General features: G+C 51.4%; 1 protein-coding gene across 1 annotated transcript in view; it reads left to right on the top strand.

The window, feature by feature from the left end:
• C1H1orf94 (chromosome 1 C1orf94 homolog) overlaps window positions 1–20,811 on the top strand; it is a 36,734-nt gene extending 15,923 nt beyond the window's left edge. The window contains exons 2-7 of the mRNA XM_057715826.1: window positions 1,080–1,768; window positions 4,916–5,176; window positions 6,238–6,413; window positions 10,871–10,948; window positions 15,275–15,471; window positions 20,736–20,811. Coding sequence (XP_057571809.1) covers window positions 1,080–1,768; window positions 4,916–5,176; window positions 6,238–6,413; window positions 10,871–10,948; window positions 15,275–15,471; window positions 20,736–20,811 — 1,477 coding nt within the window. The remainder of the gene's footprint in view (window positions 1–1,079; window positions 1,769–4,915; window positions 5,177–6,237; window positions 6,414–10,870; window positions 10,949–15,274; window positions 15,472–20,735) is intronic.
• Window positions 20,812–22,532: the final 1,721 nt, after the last annotated feature.

Genomic DNA, 22,532 nt, shown 5'->3' on the forward strand with positions numbered 1-22,532 from the left:
TTCATGGAAACCCATTGAGGATGGCTAGCAGATAGTTCTAAACTGGGTGGCGATGGTCCTCCTGGGAGTGCCAGGGAGGAAGTTTCCCCCTTGCCAAGGATGCTGGTGCGGCAGGCTGGGACACAAGGATTGCCACCTCCTCCCACACCTGGAGAGAGCCAGCAACCAGGGCCCTAGAGTCCATGGGACCATCAGGCCCCATCAGGCTGGTGCTGGCCATCAAGGGTCCAGGCTGGAGGCCCCGGGTCTGAGGTGCAGGTAGAGGCCAGTGTTTAGATACAGGGAGATGTTTGTGAATTGGTTCAGGGATCAAGAAATTGCTGGTGCTCCCAGGAAGTGGAGCCCAGTCTGTGATCTGGTCAGAGGGCCATGCCAGCCAAGGTGGACGCAGGTATCCATGGAGCCACTGTGCAGATTTCAGGATTCAGGAGCGCAGCCAGGCTGACAGAAGTGTCGACACACTAGCTGACACTTGCATCGCGCTTATTGTGCCAGACACAGTCTGAAGCATCTCTATGATATTCCTGTTCGTCAGGAGAGGAGACAGCGGTACCAAGCTGCTGAGCAAGTGGCCCAGGATCACATAGCTGTGAAGTGACAGAGCCAGGCTGTAAGGTCCAGCTGTCACCCTGAGGTCTCTGCTCTCACTCAACCAGCCTTCAGTGCATCTGGGGGCTTCCTAAGAGTCAGCCCCAGCACTCTGAATGCCATACTCAGAGCTGTTGGCTCAGTCCTGTCCCCTTTGCTGCTGGTCTTTTATTGCTTCAGGTCCTAAGCACGACTGGACAGGGAGAGATGGACAGAAATTAAGGCTCAGCTCACTCAGCAAGATATAGTATTGGGAGAGGACCCAGGGGTCCCAATTCCCAGAACCAAACTCTTGGTACTACGACCACTAGTGGGGTGTAGAAACCGCCTGGAGTCCACTGATGGTCCATTTTCTCTCTTAAAAGGAAATAGGTTTCTCACAGCTGGTGGCACGTTTCCTCCATCCCCTTTTCCTGGGGCCTGGGCCCTGCTGCAGAGCCACCCTCAGGGAGTTGGCACTAAAGCCCTCTGTCTTTCTGACCTGTTCGCAGGGCTCTGGATCTCACCAGAGGCAAAGATGAGATCTCCCTGTTGGTGGAGCAGGAGTTCTTGAGCCTCACCAAAGAGCACCTCATCCTGGTCACAGAGAGCCCGGGGGAGCTGGAGGCACCCAGCAGCTCCCCCAAGGCGCCCAGAGAGCAAGCTCCCTGCCTTCTTGTGCCTTCGCTGGTGGCAGGCAGCAGCGAACGCCCAGGAGCTTCCATCACGGCCGGTGACAAGCTTCTGGAGCAGCAGGTGGCCGTGTCCACTATCGGCAGCCGGCAGGACTGCGATTCTGCCGTGTCTACGGTCACAGGCACCCTGCGTGCTGCCAAGGTCAAGAATGCCAAGAGGGCAGAGGACAGGGGCCACAGCATGGGGGCCTCCAACTCGGAGATCAGCAAGCTCCTGGCACAGTTGCCACTGAAGTCCACGGAAACATCCAGGGCCTCTGACAACAAAATGGTGTTGGAGGAGACCAGGGTCATCAAGGACTTCCTGCAGAACAGCATGTCCAATGGCCTTGGGCCCAAGGAGCCCACGGGGCTGGGCCCGTTCCTGCGGCTGCCTCCCCCACCTCCTCCCGACAAGCTCAACAAGGCCCCTGAACTCCCTGCTCAGAAGAAGCAGCTCCCAGTGTTTGCCAAGATCTGCTCCAAGCCCGAGGCAGACCCCACGGTGGAGGGGCACCAACTGATGGGTGAGTGGGGCTGGGAGCAGAGTTAGGGGGTGGGCCTGCAGGGAGGAGAAACTTACCTGAAACTCACCAGGCTGCATCAGGCTCAGGCAGCACCTTTGTGCAAAGCAGGAGGAGGTGGCTTCTCTGGTGAGCACAGCCCCCAAGTACGGGCTGTTTTCAGCCCCCACAGGCCTCCTCTGCTGGATGCCCGTATACGGGGCACAGCTCATGTAAGCAGATAGGGTGGCTTTGAATCCAATGTGTTTGGGGAAGAGGGAGAAGCCCATTTGGTAACTGACTGGGTTTTTTTAATCCACAGGCACCCAGAGTGCATTGAAGGAAGCATTTACCCTCACTGGGTCCAGGTTGAAAGCTCAGTGTGGGGGCTTTATGCTGGATAGGTGGGAAATTTGATTGGCTTCTGATGGAGACACTTGTTCTAACCATGAGGCCTGGTGCCCTCCCTCCGGGGCCGGGGGGTGAATGTGTAAACTCTCTAGGTGCAGTGCAGACTGCTGGCCCTGGGGTTTGTTCCCAGGGACTCCAGAGCTTTAAAAAAAGTGCATTCCCATCCCTGAATTGAGGCATCCACATCCTCCTCAGGGAATTCAGCCACCTCCCAAGTTTCCCCCACTCCACTCCCAGGATACTGCATTTTGTTTCTGTTCTGATCCAGCCACTCAGACGGGACGCTTCTAAGAAGGCAGACTGATGGCAGTGGCATTTGCCTGCTGTCAGCAGTCCCTAGGAGAAAACCAAAAGAAAAACTCCCCCCAGGCTGTGAGCATGGATGGGTAACGGAGAGGTGCCTGTGTTGGGAGAGCCCAGATCCATTTTCCTAAGAAAATGGGGTCGCCCTAAAGGGCATTCTGTGCTCTGGAGCATTGCAGGAAGGCCAAGGGCTCCAAGCTGTGGACCAGACGCCAGACGGTGGGTCTTGGGCAGGCCTCTAGGACCCCGAGGACTCTGGGCACGATGGACTGCACGTGTGAGAGGATGGAGCCCTATCTGGGGGCGGGGACTTTCCTCCCACCTCCTTCTCCAGGAGGGAGGCGTGGATGTCTCTCTGTCGGATGGGGCTGCTGGGGTGGAGGCAGTCGTGTTCCACCCCTTCCACCATTTGCATGTGTCTGTGTGTACAAGTGTGTGGGCAAAGATATGCCAAGCGGAGCTTTGCAGGTGTGAGTGTCTTTGTTAGAGAAAATGCAGTGTGGGTGCATCTGAATGTGACTGTGTGTATGTGTTTGTGTGTGTCCATTCTGTGTGTGTAGTTGTGTGTGTGCGAAGGGGCCAAAGGAATGACCGCAGGAACATGCGTGTGTGTCTGTGTACACAGACATGGCAAGGGGCAGCTTTAGAGACGAGTGAGCGGCATGTGTCAGGTGACTGGGTGTGTATGTGTGTGATGGCAGGTGTGTGGGCCCCTGGGGAGAGGGCTATTATTAGCGGGTACTGTTATTTCAGCGCTGGCTGAGGGTGATACTTGCAACCAGAGAAACTCTTGGAAGAGACTGTTAGGGACATGTTTTGCTTAAAATGTCATTTTCTCCTAAATTGGCTCAGGTTAGAGCAGCTCTTTTCTTTGGTGGGATGGCACTAGGAGATCAGGCCCCATTCTGTCCAGATGCAGCCCCAAGGCCACTAGGCTGGGGGGCGTGGGGCAAGATTTGGTGGGATCACATCCACTCCCAACAGGTAACACTGGGCACAGTTCCTCTGATCCTGCCGCTACCGGAATGATCCGAGGTGCCTGCTGTGTGTCCAGCGCCATTTCCCAGTCAAGATCCATGGAGACCAGGACCTCCAGGCTGGGGAAGGTGTGAAGCTGCTGGGAACAAGGCCCTCTTCTCTGCTTCAACGAAGCAATGCCTTAAAAAAGGCGTTGTATTCCCCCACCATACTTAATTTTGTTAGAAGGAAGAGTTCCATTGCTCAAAAGGAAATATGGGTGAAAACCACTGCTGCGTAGGGTCCCATGATGGTCCAGAGTGTGTCCTCGCACTAGGGGGACACTCGGTCTATTTGGAGAGAGATCTGAGCCTGGCGCCGACCACATCCAGAGCCTCACTGTGTCTCTCTGATGCCTCTGTGCCTTTGCCCACAGTCACCCATGGCCCTGGATGTAAGGTCTTGCCAAAGGCCCTCTTCCTTCTGGAAGCCCTCTGATCCTCTCAGACAGAAGCTGTCTCAGCCATCCTCTTCTCCCACTGTGTCCCTCTGTTACCTCATGGTCCCCATCTGTCTTGTCCCAGAGCTTTTTCTGGGTCTGTCTCTCTCTTCTTCCTTGTTGTGAGCCCTGCAGGGCCAAGTCTGGCTCTGACTCATCGCAGTGTCCCCAGGACTCAGGTCAGAGCCTGGCGCTGACGAGTGTGTTACATTGCCATGATGATTTAGCAAGAGGAGAGTCCATGACAAGGGACCAGACGTGTGTTCTGTAGGAATATGTGTCCCCCCCGCAAAGCCAGGTGCTCCCTGAAGGCAAGAACTGTGTCCAAGTCAGCTTTGTATCTGGAACCTTTGTGTTCCAACCTGTGGAAGGTTAGCAGGAAGGAAGGGAGGAAAGAAGAGGGAGGAAGGAAAGAGAAAAGGTAGAAAGGAAGGAAAGGAGGAAAGAAGGGAGAACGTGGTGGGGAGGGAGGGAGGAAGAAAAGAAAGAAAAGAGAAGAAAAGAGAAGTAAGTGGAAGGAAGGAAGTTTGGAAGGAAGGAAGAAAGGAATTGTGGAAGGAAGGATGATTGGGTGGGCGGGAGGGAGGATGAATGTGTGCATGGGTGGGAGGATGAATGGGTGGGTGGGAGGGAGGATGATTGGGTGGGTGGGAGGGAGGATGAATGGGTGGGTGGGAGGGAGGATGAATGGGTGGGTGGGTGGGAGGGAGGATGAATGGGTGGGTGGGTGGGAGGGAGGATGAATGGGTGGGTGGGAGGGAGGAAGATAAGAATGGATAAATGCATGCATGCTTGCATGGAAGGGGAGACCATAATGGGTGTTGATCAGTGAAGGCTTCAGGGACTGGACTTGGATTGAACTTGGCTGGGAGAGAGAGCCCAGAGTGGTCAGAGCCTCAAATGTGCCCTGGAGGACCCATCACTTAGTTCACAAGAGGGTGTTCCCCACATCCAGCACGTGGCCTTCCAGAGTCATTGACTCAGTTTCCCTCCTGCTGTAGAACAGAACCCTGGTGCCAAGAAGCTGACCAAGGGTCGAGAGGGCCCCTTTCTCAGTCAGTGGCCCCACAGCCAGAAGGCCACCTGTGGTGAGGAGGGTGGCAGTGACCCCGTGGGCTCCATGTCCGTGGCCCTTCCAGCCAAGAAGCCTGCCTGGCCGACCAAGAAGAAACTGCTCTATGAGGTCCTTGGGGCCACCAAGAACCCAAGTGGGCAGCTGAAGCTTCGCAGCAAAGTGGAGGTGGACAGGCTGGAGCCAAAACGTAAGCTGACCCTGTCCAGAGAGAGTCTGTAGAGGAAGGGATTTCAGGAACCCCCAGAGGTCCCGGGAGTGGCTTTGCCATCAGAGGGCTGCCTCACCCTGGGGCACGTTAACTGTCTTCCCCTAGTCCCATAAAGCGAGGACCATGACTTTCTTCCTGTGTCCCCTACAGGAATTTCAACCGCTAGAGAAATGCAGTTGACTTTCAGGGGTCACATGGGCATCCCTGGTAGTCAGTTTGAATCTAGCGTTGACTCAACATGTCTTACATCCTCTGAAGTTGCCCAAACCAAAGAAAAATCCGTTCTTCAAGATTATTTCTACCTTGAGATTATTCATGTCCCGCCTTTCTTTCCCTTGTACTCCTACAACTGTTCTAGTGTAACCTCCTTGCCCCCCAAAATAAGGGGAAACTAACACCCCATCTTTGACCCTATAAGCTCACAAAGCATACTGTACAGGGAAAGAATCCAGGATTCATATCCTGAAATAACTCAATCACATCTCAGTCATTCAGACTAATGTTGGGTGCTACCAAACTGAATTATACAATATTTTAAAATATTTAAAAAAATGACTCCAACATAGACACAACAACCTGCACAAGGTCCTCACTGTTGGCAAGTACATGTCCTCAGCGGGGCAAGATGCTTTAATAATTTGATAAGAATGACTTCCAACAGCATAGCAGTTGTTTATACCAAACTGGATTTTTCTAAAGCACTCGAAAGAACATCGTTTTGTAAGTTGATGAGATACAGCCCCGGCAATCTGGTTTATCGCATTCTCTTGCTAAACTGCCTCCTCGCTAGTGAATGATGGAGAGAGGTGCTCCATGTCAGCCCGTGCTGGGATTCTCACCCCTGCTGAATTGGCAAGGTGTGAACTAACGTTGTTTTCCTCGAGTTGGAAATTCACCCGAACTTTGAAGAACCCTCTGGGAGCTTTTAAAAGACCTAACCTCTGAGAGCATTAACCCCATGGGCGGTCATGGGGCTGAGGGCATCCTGGCCTCTCCCTTCCTCAATCATGGAAATGCTCTGCCTCTCCTGTGACTTACAGTTAACGTGCCTGTGACGGGGGCTGACAAGAACAATCTCAAGCACACAGGGAATGTGTTCACCCCACGCTTTGCCACCACCTTGACCTCAGCGACCCTGAACCAGCCACTCTGGCTCAACCTGAACTATCCACCACCGCCCGTGTTCACAAATCCTTCCACCTTCCCCCAGTATCAGGTGAGTGAGTGCATCCTGGGCCTGGCTCTCTGGTGGCCGTCCACAGAGGAGCTGTGGCTTGCAGGGAGCCTAATTCACAAAGAGCCTTAGTCTCATTAATTTCTTCACTGAGGCCACAGCAGACCGACTCCCCAGTACCTGTGCACACATGCACACTTGCATGTGTGTGTATATTTCTCATGTTCCTTTGTCTGAATTTCAGTTCACTCTGTGCTGTGTCTTCCAGAGCTTGGCTAGTTTTGGCCTGTGAAGTACTTGGGCTCCCAGGAGAGAATAATAGCATAGTCCTTGTTTCCAACCACATCCTGTGACTCCTATGACGTGTCCTAGGTTACTTGGGATGGTCCCAGTTTAGGTCTTTTGTCCTAGCATAATTATTAATTTCATCCCCTTTCACTCTAAAGTGCCCTGGCGCAGGTAACAAATTATGTGGCCATTTTATTTCAACTACAGCCCAGCAATCTTAGCTTCTACCAGCTAAGGTGGCTTGGCACACATTCTCAGACTTGGGCTCACAGCTAAGTGAGGCCAGACACAGCAGGATGGAGAAACACTTGCAGGTGGGAAATGTTACTCACAGAGCTTATTTATTCAGGGAAAATGTAATTTCTTTAGTTTGTCTATTTAACTTAATCTCCCTTAAGAGCTGCCACCCACTGGGTAGATAGAAGAAAAAATCAAATAAATGTTCACTCTGGTTTAAACCATAGTCCAAACCAAGAGCTTAAATAGTCCCTTTAGGTAGTGCTTAGTTCCTCCAGGAAAGGTGCTCAGTGTCTAAGATTTCTCAGTCTTCTGTCTCCTCCTTGGCTTCTTTCCAGAATGGCGTGCAGGTGTATGAAAGGGCCAGGTCCCTGGGAACCTGCTACCCTAGCCTGGTCTGGCCAAGCCCGGAGGTGGCAAAGAGAGAAGAAAATCTGCCTGGAAATTGACCTGTCCTGTCTCTGTGCCCCTCCCCCTCCCCTCGGGTCCCCCCCCACTCCCACCCCATGTCATTTCCTCTTCTACAGCAGAGCATCAGGCCTCATGGCTTAAACGTCCCACACAGATGGTGGATCTTCTCTGCTCCACGTAAAGCCCCTCTGAGCTGGTCCACCAGGCTTCGCCCCTGATTCCTCAACAGGAACTAAAGTACTGAAGTTTAGCACGATGGCTCTTTTTCTCTCCAAAGTTTTGTTTTCAAGCCTTTTTTTGTTTGCTGAACAGAGCGAGTGGCCACCCTCTCCTCAAACCCCACCACTGAGGGGAGACGTGATAAGGAAACGTGATGCACTGGAAAATCCAAGTGTGTCAGTCCCACGTCTACGCTATGTGGTCCTGCCTGGCACAGGTCTCGGGAGCAGTGCCCTGCTCACGTCCTCATTGGTTCACCAACACCTTCGCTGCTGTTCCTCCACCCTTCTCACTCACTCTGCAGGCGTTTATCACCTACTCCCTGATGTACTCATTTGTATTTATTTTCTCATTCATTTAAATAATTAAAAAGAAAATCAACACCCTTGCTTCACACTGAGTATAGGCCTCGACTTAGGTGAGGGGATTCCAAGATGACTAAGAAGCTCGGAGTCCAGTACAAGTCAGGGGCAAATCCAAGGCCAGCACGGTGTGTCCCCCATCCCTAAGAGAGAAACAATTGCATAATTTTATTTAGTGTAAACCGATGTACTCTCAAATGCACTTGCAGGGCTCACCATGTAAAGCTAATTTGCAATGGTTTGTTTTGTAAAGAGGGGATAGTTTCTCTCTGCCATGTTAACTTCTTCGGGCTTGACTTTTGGAGTGGGTGAAATTTGGACATATTTTTCGAGTATGAAGGTCCTTTGTCCTCAGAGATGCTGGTGTTTGCATCACAGGGCTGACTCTGAGCTTCCTGGGCCTCTGGGCAGACGGGCCCTGGCTGGTAGGTCCCCTGGCTCCTATGCAGCAGTGTAGACACTGAAGAGGCCCAGCTGAAGTTGGCTGTCCATGCTGACCCTCCCCGGTGGTAACAAGGAACAGTGTAATTTACCTTCTCCCAGCCCCTCATGATCTCATAATGTCATCAGGCTTCAAGACGGCTGATCGAGGGGCTTGATATGATAAAAAGAAAACAGGTTTCAGAATCGTCAGACTTGGGTTTAAGAGAATTGCACTGCTTCCAAGCTGTGTGGCCTTGGGCAAGTTAGCCAAATGCTCTGGGCCCTGGTCTCCTCACCTATGAAATGGCCTCCTAATAATTACAGCAGCAACAGCAAATACTTGAGTCAGTTGTCAGGTTAATTGAGTCCATGGTTGGGAAAGGGCTTTGCAAAATCTCAAGTATGATACAGATGTTGGTTTTTATTATTATTCAGCCCTGATATGCCTAGGAAACGGGGTCAGGGAGCTCCGCAGACCTTGAGAAGGCACGGAGGAGAAGTGGAGAACAGTCTATCCTCGTCTCTTTTCCTGCTTGGCCTTAGGAATAAAGATGAGGTCTCAAATCCAATTTACTCACAGCTCCGCTGTGGATGGACGTAGAGCTGTGGGAGGCTAAGTCCTCAGCGCCAACGGGCTCCAGAGGCTCCTGGGCTGCTTGGCACAAAGGAACTCTGCTCCCCATTGAGGCGGGAGGGCACGTGGCAGGAGGCCGTGGCCTCAAGCAAAGAGGAATCGATGCAAATTTACCTTTGCCTGTGATTTTACACAATCACAGTTTGAATGACTAGAAATCTCCTTCAAGTCACACAGTGTGGCTGCTGCCGATGAACGTGACATCGTCTCCTGAAAATCTGCCCCAGGACAGAGCAGGGACAGGCGGTTCACAGATCCTAGGGGTAGCCTCACCCAGGCGGGCGTGGGGAGGACTGTGGCCTGGGGGAGCTGGCTGTGGGAAGCAGAGCTGAGCACTGCTGGGGAGGGAGTGAAACAGAGGAGGGACCCTTAGAGCATAGCTCTGAGCCCACTGGGGGCTGAGAAAAGGCAGGGCGGCCCCATCCGGCTGACTCCTCTGTCCCCGTTCAGGCCACGCCTGGGGTCACAGAGACCAGACACTGTCGTAGTGGTGAGTGGGGCTGCCCTTGCTGCAGGGCTTGGAGAAAAGACGAGCAGGAGCACTGGTTTCAGGGGAAGGGGTTGGTGGATGTGGGAGAGGCTCGGCCGCGGCCAAGCACAGGTGCATGGGAGCAGAGAGCAAGGAGGGCCCTGAGAGGATGTGCACTCTCGGGGACCTGGAGGACAGGCCTAGGAGAGCTGGGGGGCTTCCCCAGGACCCCACATCAGGGACTTGGAGCTTTTTCTGAGGAGCCCGTGGGCTCTGAGGAAGTCATCAAGGGCAGTGTCAGACATCAACACTTTGATGATTGGCACAACCTGAGCCCAGGATGGAGGCAGCATCTTGGGGCGTGGAATCTTCTGGAGAGATACATGGTCTGAGGGGTGCTTTGGGTTTTGAGCTGCATCTTAGGGGTTAACTCTGGATTGGCAGGTACAGGCAGCCTGGGACTGGAGGGGTCATGGGCTGACCCCATCCGTAGTGGCAATTCTGCCGCGTGCGCGCATGTGTGTGTGTGTGTGTGTGTGTGTGTACACATGGACACCTAAGGCCCACCCCAGACAGAGTCATGCATAAAGTTTCTGCTTCCCTTGGGGCTAAGTTGCCAGGCAGCCTCTTCAAGTGGCGGGAGCAGCAGGGGCTGGGGGCGGGGGGCAGTGAGAGATGGTAAAAATACCTAACACTGGCAGAATCCTTACGACGTGCTGCACTGTTCTAAGCCCTTTAGGTGGATTAACTCATTTATCTTCATTTATCAGTCTTCATCATCAGGTACTGTCACAGGCGTATATGTGGGCAGGTAGATGCACAGCAGTAGAGACCAAAGGTAATAAACCTAGGTTCATAGTTGCACATTTGTACACAGAATCACACAACGGCAGACACAAATGGAAGCACGCATGCAGGTGTGCTTACGTAAACGTGGAAGGAAACTAACACACACATGCACATAGATGTACACAGGCACCTCACATCTTGGGGCAGGAACGGGGTTTGGAAAAACACTGAGAAAAGGGGTATAGACAGCCAAAGAGACAATCTGGCTACCTTCACAGGCTTTGCACGCTTGAACACACATAATTTCAGAGGCAAGGGAAAAGAGGCTCAGAGAGGTGAAGTGACTTGCCCAAGGTCACACAGCCACTAAGGGGCAGATCTGGAATTCAAGAGGCAGGTGGGTTCCTGAAGCTCTTGTCTTAAATATTCACCAAAAAGGCTGTGAATCCTGCTAACCAGGAGCTTCCTGCATGGTGTGAGGTGTGCTGGCTCGACCTGATCCCAGCTGGACTAGGCAGCTGGTGGGTCTGGCCAGTAGTGTGGTGGGACGGACTCAGCCCTGTCTGGAGACACAGGCAAGGGAGCGGGAAGCTGAGTTGAGAGGCTGCTGTTCTCTGGCCGGGAGCCCATTGCCCCATGGCACTGAGCCTCCCTCTTTTCTCTCCAGGGCCTGTACCCACAGCAGGCAGCCAGGATGCCCTATCAGCAGACTCTGCACCCCCAGCTGAGGTGTTACTCCCGACAGGTGAGTAGATGACCTCCTCACCTCTGTCCCAGCTCCACGAAAGCTTTCAGGTCAGATGGATGTCTGTTCCCTTGTCTTTGTCCAGCTGGTCACTAGCACTTTCCAGCCTACCCTTGACCCCAAAATGCAGGCACAAACACCAACACGCTTGTGGACACAAACCAGTGTCCCCAGGTGATAATACCAGCTGGCACTTACAGAGCCCTTACTGTGTGCCAGGCCCTTCTCTAAGGGCTTTACCTGCATTAATTTAACCTTCAGAGCCACCCTTATAATTTACCTTATAGACTAGAGATGAGGAAACCGAGGCACCGAGAGATGAAATAATTTGTCCAATGTTGTAAAGTTAACACATAAGTCAGCTGTTGCTGTGGCAACAAACGGCCTCAATGTCTCAGAAACTTTCAGCAATAAAATATTTATTTTTTAGCCATGGGTCTACAGGTTGGCTGAGCTGGGCTGGGATTGGGTTCAAGCCCGTTTCACGTGTCCCCTTTTTGGGCCTGTGCTGAAGATCTAGTCACTTTTGCTCCTGCCATGCTGGATGCTGGGAGTGCAAGAGGGCAGAGCAGAAATATCCAATGTCTCTGAGAGGCTCAGCTCAGAGCTGGGACGTGGTAATGTACAGCCGCCTTCCACGGGCCAAAGCAGATCACATGGCCCACCCAACATCAGTGAGGCTGGGAGTCATATCCCTCCCATGTCAGTTGGTCAGTTAAAATACAAGACACCTAGGGACTTCCCTGGTGGCACAGTGGTTAAGAATCTGCCTGCCAATGCAGGGGACACGGGTTCAATCCTTGGTCTGGGAAGATCCCACATGCCACAGAGCAACTAAGCCTGTGCACCACAACTACTGAGCCTGCGCTCTAGAGCCCGCGAGCCACAACTACTAAGCTCACGTGCTGCAGCTGCTGAAGCCTGCATGCCTAGAGCCCATGCACCACAACAAGAGAAGCCACCTCACCGAGAAGCCCGCACATCATAACGAAGAGTAGCCCCTGCTCGTCTCAACTAGAGAAAGCCCACGCAGACCAATGAAGACCCAACACAGCCAAAAGAAAAAAAAAACCCAAAAACAAAAAAAAAGCAAAACAAAAAAAAAAAAACAAGACATCTAGTTAAATTTAAATTTCAGATAAACAGTCAATAAAGTTTTTTTTTAATTATTATAATTTATTTATTTATTTTTGGCTGTGTAGCTGCACGCAGGCTTTCTCTAGTTGCAGCGAGCGGGGGCTACTCTTCGTTGTGGTGGGCGGGCTTCTTGGTGTGGTGGCTTCTCTTGTTGAGGAGCACGGGCTCTAGGAGCACGGGCTCTAGGCGCACGGGCTTCAGTAGTGGCGGCACACGGGCTCTAGAGCGCAGAGTCAGTAGTTGTGGCACACGGGCTTAGTTGCTCCGCAGCATGTGGGATCTTCCGCACCCAGGGATTGAACCTGTGTCGCCTGCATTGGCAGGCGGAGACCCAACCACTGCACCACCAGGGAAGTCTCAACAGTGAATAAAGTTTTAGTAGAGCTATGCTCCAAATGCTGCATGGACCCTACTTATCCTAAAAAATTTCCTGTTTATCTTAAATTCAAATTTAACTGGGTGTTACATATTTTTGTTAGCTAAATCTGCACCCCCTACTTGCATGGATAGGTTGGGTGTCAGTATCTACTTGACAGTAACACAATGGTAGATTGGGGTTTTACCTCGGGCAGCTGGGCTTCAGGGTCCACATTCCCAGTTACCGTGGCTTACTGCTTCTTGTACACAGACACACAAAAATATGTATCGAAATAAAGCAGCAGAGACAAAACTACAAACACACGCCCAGACACAAAGACACAGTTATAGACACGCATGCCAAGCTGCATGCGTGTGGGGCCATGCAGACACACACAAAACACAAACCAGCACTTCCAGAGATTGTGAGTATCTTGGGGCCGGGATGCGGGTGTGAGGAAAGGAGCTGAGAATTGGCTCCATTCTCTGGCTGGCCTTGCCCCCCCACACAGGTGGACAGACCCCACACACCACCCCACAGATTCCTTGCTCTCTCCTCTCTCTCCAGGGAGCCCTATCCTTTCTCTGCAACCTGCGCCTCTGACCTGAAGAGTGTTAGAATGTTCCAGAAGGTAGAGAAGGGCCGATAAGTGTAGGTTACTTTCTTACATGGGCCAGGATGGCTCTTTCAGCAGTAGGAGCTGTGTACCCTGAGATGAAGTTGAGAGGAGGCAGCCAGGCTCACAGAATCTCAGGCTCATCCCCTCCACCCCACGAGCAGTGATTTCGTCCACCTAGCTCCAAAGTGACTGCGTTTAGACAAAGTTATGTATGTGCATGTATTTGAAACTAATATGAAAACCTGGTACAAAATTTTAAAAATCTTAGAGGCAATCACTGCGACCGGTTTCTTAGGTATCCTTCCAGGAAGATCTACTTATACAGATGCGGCATTCTGGACACCCTGCTCTATCATTGCTTTTGTCAGCAAAGAGTATATTTTGGAGATGGTTCCAGAGCCCTACACACAGCTCTGTTTTATGGGTTTTATCAGTGACATGTAGCTAGGGTATAGTTTTGAGTAAAGCTTGTATAAGCTCTAGGACCCGCATCTTCTCTTTCATGTCAGTATCCTTCCAGGTCCAGGACCCCTCCGCACTGTGAAAACCAGGTTTTTTTCCTGCCATGCTGACCCCCAGGTGTCTGTCCTGGGAGGTGCCTTCTTGGGTTCTCTCTGTGAGCTCTTGGCACTTTCTGACCTTCAGCTCATCCTCTTGGGAGTTTGGTGCCCATGTCCAGTGTCACCAGATCCTACTTGTCCACTGGGGGAAAGATGGGGAGGGCCAGGAAGAAGGAGCTCAGGCTTCCACAGGGAGCAAGCACAGAGGTGGGGTCCAGGACCACGGGCTCTGGGGTTACCCCACTGGGGATTCCAACAAAGCTTGGAACACGTACTGAGCACGTTGTTTAATTTCTCTGAACCTGTTTCCTTGTCTCTAAAATGGGGATCCTAATGGTCCCAGCTCACCGAGCCCTTTGGAGTCTAAATGAGAGAATCTACATGAAGCACCTGGCACTCCCTTGTTGTCACTTAATAAGCACTAGCCTTTGCCATCTTTCTCACCACGTGCAGGGTGAGAAAGGGCAGTCAGGATGCTGAACCCCTGAGCAGCTTGGACTCCAGTCTCTTGCTGCTAAAGTGGAAATCCAGAAATTTCCCTGGTTTTGACCAAAACACACAGGAAGATGGATGTCAGCTCCACACAAGACATTTGGAGCTGTCAGTAGTGGGATACAGTGCTCATGATGTAGTGAGCTCCCTGTCATTTTAGGTATTCGAGCAGACACTTAGTTATCTCTCCTTTCCTCCCTCCTCCTCCTCTCCCTTTCTCTCTTGCACGTATCCATTTGACATATGTTTATTGAGCAGCTACTGTGTGACAGGCATTGTCTTAGGGCCAAGGATAAATCAGTAAATAAGACAGATGGTGTTCCTGCCTTGCCAGGGGCAAGATAATGGGAGCCCTGCTTCTTGGTGGGGTATGATCCAGGTGGTCTCATAAACCCAATGAGTTCCTACTTTTGTCTAGGTTTTGAGCTGAATCCCATTGTCCCTTTCTGGCCTTTCTCCTCTACTCACACTACCCAGAACTGTAACCATCAGCCACGTGTGGCTATTTACACTGAAATCAATTCAAACTAAGTAAAATTTAAAATTCAGTCCAATTAGCCCATTTCAAGTGCTCAGTAGCCACACTTGTGGCTGGTGGCTACCATATTGGGCGGTGCAGACCCAGAAGATTTCCGTCATCCATCACAGGAATTTCCACTGGGCAGGGCTGTCTTGGACTTTTTGAGATCCTGAGATAGAAGCCAGGGATGCATAAATCTCAACAACCTTTACTGAGATTATAAAAGACTTAAGAATGAAGCAGGGGCTTTTGAGATGGTTATTGACCGAGTGAAAGGCAGAGGACAGGGAAGAGAATGGAAATAATATTCATTTGCTATTTATTATGTGCCAGTGTCTCTACTTATGTCAACTGACTCAGTCCCCATACAATGGAGACAGTGTTTGTCCATTTTATGGGTAAGGAAACTGAGGCTCGGATAAATTAAAAACTTGCCAGTTTCACATATAGAAGCTGAGCCCTGTGCTTTTCCCCACCCAACACCTTGCCTTCTGTGTGCCCCACAGTGACTGAGGGGCACGGGTTGAGAGGAGGGAGCTCAGGTCAGGGTCAGGGCTGGGGAACTGTGGTGTTTGGAGGCAGCAGGCTCCGCTGGACCTCTCTCCTCTCCTCTAGCCCCTGTCTCCTCTCTGCCCTGCAGGTGACACCATACAACCCCCAGCAGATGGGACAGCAGATTTTCCGCCCTTCCTATACCCCGCTGCTGAGCTACATCCCCTTGGTCCAACCCAACTATCCGTACCCTCAGAGGACACCTCAGAAGCTGGCCAGCAATCCCCGAGACCCTTCCCCCATGGCAGGAGATGGGCCGCAGTACCTCTTCCCCCAGGCGTACGGGTGAGTCCTCAGCCCACACTGGAAGACTCAACCTGTACCCCGAAAGCTGCTAAAGAGAGGAGGTGGGCCTCACGGGTGTTTTCTTGGTACGTTTGTTCCATGGCTGTCGGGAGGGGAGACCCTGTGCCCACCAGAAGCCGTGTGGGTCTTTGATGGACCTGGTGTGGAGGTGAGCCTGATCTGGGCCTGGGGGGCCCTTCGGTAGGCCCAGTTCGGGGCTTGGGTCCTCAGCCTGGTGCAGAAATGCAGCTGCCTGGTCAGTGGTGGACGAGCACACCACCCATAGCAGGTGGCATGGGTATATGCCTTTCCCCCCTTGCCTGGTTTCCACGGCCACGGCCAGGTAATCTTCTTACAGCTCTTTCCCCCAGTTACTGCATCCTGAGTTCCTTGCCAGGGTAATCTCTCCAACAGCCCACTGAGTTTGCAGTGAGCCCTGCTGAAGGGCTCCCCACTGCTTATCAGGCTGCTCAGACTTTCCCCCTAAAATACCTCAAACAGCAGAGGAGAGGGACTTAGCAGTCAACAGCCAACACAAACTCAACATGTGAGCTGACAATTCCACACAGACTTTTCATGCTGGTCAGTAAGAAAGGTCTGTGTGTCATTTTAATATAACAACACACAGCTGTCCATTCCCACCCACCAAACCTTCACTATTGATGCTCTGTGACGCACGTGGTGCTGTGTCAGTGCTGAGCATCCATGTGTCCTGGGCACACCCCGGGGAAACGTGCGCTCAAGTTTGAGGACTTCCCTCTACAGGATTAGGGCCAAACTCCCCAACCTGGCATAGATTCCCTTCCTCCCCATCACAGCCCCTCACTGTAGTGTCAGCTGGGTGTCCTGGACTCTGACCCTTTCAATCAGTGTTTCCCCCTGAATGTCTTGATATAGGGGATAAATGCTGGAAAGAGCTTTCCATAGTCAGATCTGTTTGGGAAAAGAATTTGCAGATTAATTTACTAGGGTGCATGGAGAACATTCAAGAAGGTGGCTGATAATGTCATTTGAACATAAAACCCATGACCTCTTATTTCTTTTTTCTCTTTTTCTTTCCCTCTCTCCCTCCCTCCTTTCCTTCCTTCCTTCCTTCCTTCCTTCCATCCATCCATCCATCCATCCTTCCTTCCTTCCTCCCTCCCTCTCCTTGTTTTCCCTTCCCTTGTCCTGTAGAGCATATCATGGTGTGTTCTGCCAAAGCACCCTAGAAAGCGCTGTGTCAGTTCACGTAGTTATGGTGAAGTTAGCCTGTGGGGCACCGTCCACGAATAGGACACGGTTCCTCCCTCCGGCAATGAGAGTGCATGAAAGGGGGCAGGCACAACTATGTTAGTGCCGTGACAAAGTGAAGACCATCCAAGTAGCCTGAGGACAGAGGGAGGATCCCTGCTGGGTGGACAGTGAGGGCTGCAGGATGGGGAGGGTCCAGTGAGCAGCGATTGGGGGAATAAGGCCCTCAGTGGGAAGGTGTGTGGTAGGCTTGAGGCCTGGGGAATAAAGGCATCTGGTTGAGGTATTAGATTTATCCCTGAACAAGGTGGAAAATAGGAAAAGGGAGGCTGGGCTTGGGTTATTAAAGGCTCTGACTGCTAGGCCTGGGGAGCCAATGCAGATCTGCAAACGCTGGAGTGAATTGATGGGCCAGAGGGGAAAGAAACAGTAGGGAAGAGAGGGCGAGTCTGGAAGTGACTGCAGGGTCTGTAAGAGAGGTTCTCACCTCCCTGGAGGTGAGAGTACATGAGACTGCAGAGGGAAGGGAGCCCACCTGCAGGACGTCCCCGTTCCACGCTGTGACTCTGGGTTCTGCAGAAGCCAGAATCCCCTGTGCTTGGGAGGCAGTGTGGTCCCAAGTTCTCACTGGTCAGCAGTCGTGAAGCACTGCTTGGGAGCAGTAAGAGCTGAGGGTTGAGACCTAGTCTCTGGCTGTCTTCAGAGGGTTAGGAGAGGAGGGGAAGGAGTGAGCAGGAGACTGAGGAAGGAGCAGCCTTTGAAGTGGGAGAGAGCCTGGGGCCAGTGGGGGACACCGTGGGCGAAGGAGGAGAGCGAAGGGGAGGAGCAGTGGTCAACAGGGTGGATGGTGGCCTGAGAGGTTGGAAAGACCAGGAAAGTGAGGTCAGAAAAGCAAGGCGAGGAGTGCTGGCCTGTGTTCCCCAAAGGGTTGATTCGTTCATTCAAAAAATATTTGTTGCATCTTCCATGTGCTCGGCACTGTTCTAGGCACTGGTTTCTGGAGTGAACAAGAGGAAGTGTTTCCTTCTGTCATTCCAGGAGGAGAAAGAGACAATATGGAAGTAAACAAGCATTGTACATGTCAGGTGCAGGGAAAGAGGGAGAGAATGAAGGGATGTCTCTTGAGCTGAGATCTGAGTAAAACGAGAGAATGAACGATGTGTATATGTGGGTGATGAGCACCCTGGGCAGAAAGAAAAGAAAGTGCAACAGCCCCGGGATGGGAAATGTAGCAGAAGCACAATGAGTGGGGGTGAGAGAGTGGGTAGAATTGAAATTGGAGAGGTGGCAGGGCCAGACTAGATAGGGCCTGGGAGGCGAGGTGAGGAAGAGCAGCAGGAAGCCACGAATGTTCTAATTCTCTGCGTAAGGAAGATGACATTGGCCAGTGTACGAAGAGTGGGCTGCGGGGTAAGAACTGATGGAGGGGACCAGGATGGGAGCCTTTTTAGCTGTCCAAGTAGGAGGTGCTGGTGGCACAGACTAGGGCAGTGACCACGGGAAGGAGATAAGAGATCTGGAGCACTTATTTTCTTGATAGAATTGATGGCACTTGATAGTTGGATGTGGAATAGGAAAAAGAGAGGAATCGAGTGTGCTTCTTAGGATTTGACTTGAGCATCTGGATAAGTGGCGATGTCAAAGCACTACGGTCCAGATGACGAGAGCACGGGGGTGTTGATCAGGAGTTTGGTTTTGCATGTGTGAAGTTTGAGAGGTCCGTTAAACACATGAATGGAGCAGTGGATAGGCAGGTGGGTATCCGAGTCTGGGGCTCAGGAGAGACGTGGTAGGTGATAATATACATTTGGGAATTGTTAGCATATAGATGGTATTTAAAGGCATGGGATGGGATGAGATTGGCCGGAAGCACCTGTACGTAGAGAAGAGGGGAGGCCCAAGGACTGAACCCTGGGTCTCCAACATGTAGAGGGGTTGGGGAGATGGGGAGGCACCAGCAAAGGATCTAAGAGATGGGAGGAAAAAGAGGAGCGTGTGGCGTGCAGGAAGCCAGGGGAAGAGAGGGAGGGATGACGGTTTGGCAAGAAAACCTGAGCACCGTAGGATGGGAGCACTGGGCACAGGGGTGGTATTGGGGGTTACCAGTCGTGCTGGAAGGAGCAAGGTCCAGGAGAGCCTGCCCAGGGTGGGAGGGTACAAGGGCCTAACGGAGAGTTTAGTCTGGGAGACAAGGGGGCTCAGTGCTTCCTCTGAGTCAGCAGCAAAGAAGAGAACCAAGAGACTGAACTACTCGTACAGGAAATGGGAGGGGAGGGAGCAGGTGGCCTCTGTTCTCAGGGAAGGAGGAGGGGAGCCCTACCTGCCCTCTGCCAAGTCCATTTACATACCTCCAGCAGGGCACGATAACCAGGCAAGGTATCTTCTAAAGAACAATAAGTCTGAGGGTTAAAAAGGATGCCAACGATGATTCCACTGGAATTCTTACTGGACCGAGTAGAAACTGCACTGGTCACCACGCTCATGAGGCAGTTTAAGCCCCTCCTCTTCTTCCAGGAAGCATTCCTGGATAATTAAATCCACATGGGTTACCTCTCTCCCTGGCCCTCTAGTGTTTGTCCTGTCTAGACCATGCCCTTGATGGCTGATCGGATAAAAATTTCTCAACCCGAAGGGCTCAGCTGCGTGGGGTGTGGCAATCAGATATGAGGCGTGTCAGGAGTAATTTGTCACTGGTAATTATTAAATACTCAAGTATGGGTTACGGCCTTTGTTTTATAAATCAGAGTAGAGTTCAGAGTATCCTTATAATAACATCACTTTCAATCATTTCTTTTCCAATATGATTTTTGAAAAGGAGGAAGAGAGGTGGGGTTACCACCAACATTCCTTGCTTACCGGGCGCCTACCTCATACCAGGTCCTAGGCTGGGTGCTGGGTGATGGGTGTAAAATGGTGAACCGTCCAGACAGTGTCCCTGCTCTCATAGAATTTATTTTTGTGAGAAAGGACTCAAACAAGCCAAAGCCTTGCCTGTCCACGGCTGCTCACAGTGAGTGACAGATACCCCTAACAGCTGAGGCATTACACATTAATGCGCTGGTTTGTTCCCCACTGCTTCTTCCCCTCCCCCCTGTTTTGTTTCATCAATTCATGCAAGGGCGCTGTGAACGTGAGCATCTTCTGTAATATGCATCTGCCCGGCTGAAAAGTGACTGAGAATCCCTGGATTAGACTAAATCTAGCCATTTGCTCTGCCGCGATTTGTCTCGAGCTCTGTTCCATTCATTCAAAGTATCCTAGCAGATGGGGAAAGAAATTGCAATAGGATCCCAAGTGTGAGTTAATGATTCCATCTGTAGAGGTCAGGGAAGGCGTCACAGAGGAGATGGCTTTTGAACTCTCTTTTGAAGTATGAATTAGCAGTGTGCCAGGGAGGAAAAGCAGAAGGGTGTGTATTTCTGCTCTTGGATGCTGAGGCTCAAATCTTCTTGGCTCCTCCTTCCCCGAGTGTCTAGCAAAGTTGCAGGCAGTCAGGGATGCCTCAGTGCTTACTTCCCAGATTGGTGTTAACATGGAGGGTCTGATTTAGCTTGGTGCTGAGACGGGGATAGGAGCCCTGGGATTGTCTGAACTCTGAGATCTCACCCTGGGACATGGCTCTGAATTCTTTGATATTGTGGAATTTCCTGAGGGACACACAAGATCCTCTAAGGCAGGTAGAGGGGCGATAGGCCCATAGGTAAGGTGCTCAGATCCACAGAGGCTCCCTAGTTTGTGGTCCTGAATGTGGAGAGAGCATAGGCCAGGGGTAAATCGTCCTTACAGGCTGCCAGGGCCTTCCTGACCTTAGAATGTGGCAGGAGAAACTCTTTATTGTCCTCCAATTGTATCATTTCAATATTTTATTCTCCCAGAGCCAAAGCTTTTTATATTGTTGCTAAAGCTTTCGGCTTCCAAGCCTGTCATGATCTTCCCAGTCTTTGACAGCCCCCAAATTCATATATTACTTTCCCTAATATCTCTGCTGACATCAGGAATTCCATCACGACGTCCTTTTCTTTCTCCTCCAGGTTCAGCTCGACGTCCGGTGGGCCCCTGATGAACAGCCCCTATTTTTCCTCCAGTGGGAACGGTATAAATTTTTAGATCTCCCTCTCATCTCCCTCCTCCCATCTTAGCCCTTGGAGCAGGGCTAAGGGCTCTGGAATTCTGGATTCTGCAACAGCTTGGTATGAAGTTTGGAAAGCCAATGTTCCGACCAGGTCACAGACAGAAACCAGAGAGACCAGACATATCTATGGACCAACAATCACACACACACACATACACACAGCCCGTCCTCACACACAGCACAGACCACACACACCCCCCTCGGAGTCACACTCACTTGCTCATCCACCCCCGCATCTGTATTTAGCTAACAGGAGTGATTTTTGTTTTTGTTGTTGTTGTTGGTAAAATAGACGTAGAACACTTAATTTAGAAAGTTTGTATTTTCTGATAAACGTATGAGCTGCTTGAAACTGTGTGCCTGTTATTTTCTGTAATGTTCCCTGTGATCTTCACTGCTCCTTTCCCCCCGTGAAGCTCAAAGTTTACTGAGGACATGAAGAGAGACCACAGGCTACCGTCCTCCAAGTCCTGCTCTGTAAATAAGGGACCCCAGGGATCATACACTTGAGGGCTTTTCTCTTCTGTGATCCACTCACTTCTCAGCAGCTCAGTTTATGCATCTCAGGAATGGATGTAAAAGAAGCACATCTTGCTCGGCCCTATCCAGGTGGCAGTTACAGAAGAAGTCCCTCCTGGGCACAAGATGGGAACGTGTGGCCTGAAAATCAATTCTGAAAACAATCCTAAATGTGATAAACTATCACCAGTCATTGCAGATCAATGCCAAGCTAGAGGTCAATCTCAGAACTGCCCCCTTATGGCACTGTCCCTGGTTCATAGGTCATTGAGAGCATCTCCATCCCATTTATGGAGGACACAAATCTGGGAAGAGGAGATGGCCTGAGTCAGTGATACACATATAAGTTAACTCTTCTGATTCGACACCCATGGCAGGCATTGTTGAGCAGCTGTTCCCCTGAGCCTGGACAAAGCCACAGAACTATTCTCCCTATGGTGGTCCAGCCTGCCATCACTGATCAGGGAAGGTCTATGAAATGAAACTCATGCACTATCCTCTGGCAAACCATCACAAGATCAAATTAAACAGAGGGTTAATTTAAGGACCTCCTCTTGGGTCTAAAAAGTGAACCAGGCACATACAGATGGACCAACACGGTCAGTTCTAAGTTGCTCTACCAGTCCTGTTACTCACCTGAAAGCTCGGCCCCACCCTGGCTGAGGTCAGTGAAGTGCAGGTCTGGAGAACATTAGTAGGAGCCCAATCCTGATTGCAGTGAGAGGCTAAGGGTCTAGAAGTCACCAGTGTCTTGGGTGGGCTTAAGTCCAGTGCTCACAAGAGCAGTTCTCTTGCCTTCACAATGTGACACAATTGGCCTTTATTCCTGGGTCCCTGGAAACCAGTTTCTCTCCCAAGTTCTCCTAGGACTTATGCCTTCTCCTTTCTCCATGGTCTAAGTCTGAGATTTCCCCCTGAGTCCTTCAGCCCCCTCCCCCAAGGCTGACCCCACTTCTAGCACATCGTGTTCCTTGTTGGCATCCTTGGGTAATAGGCTAGACTCTCCACTGACTGAGAGACACTGGCAAGAAATTCTCACCAATGCAGGTGCTCTTTTGTTCCCCAAAGGGCTTCCTCACATTTTACTTCTAGGTACTAACCCAGGCTGGGCCATAGTTTACCACCCTCTCTTGATCTCAGAGTGCTTGGAGGCAGGAGAGAGTAAGGGAGTTGCCCT

The sequence above is a fragment of the Hippopotamus amphibius genome, chromosome 1 (assembly GCF_030028045.1).
Source record: "Hippopotamus amphibius kiboko isolate mHipAmp2 chromosome 1, mHipAmp2.hap2, whole genome shotgun sequence".
NCBI lineage: Eukaryota > Metazoa > Chordata > Mammalia > Artiodactyla > Hippopotamidae > Hippopotamus > Hippopotamus amphibius.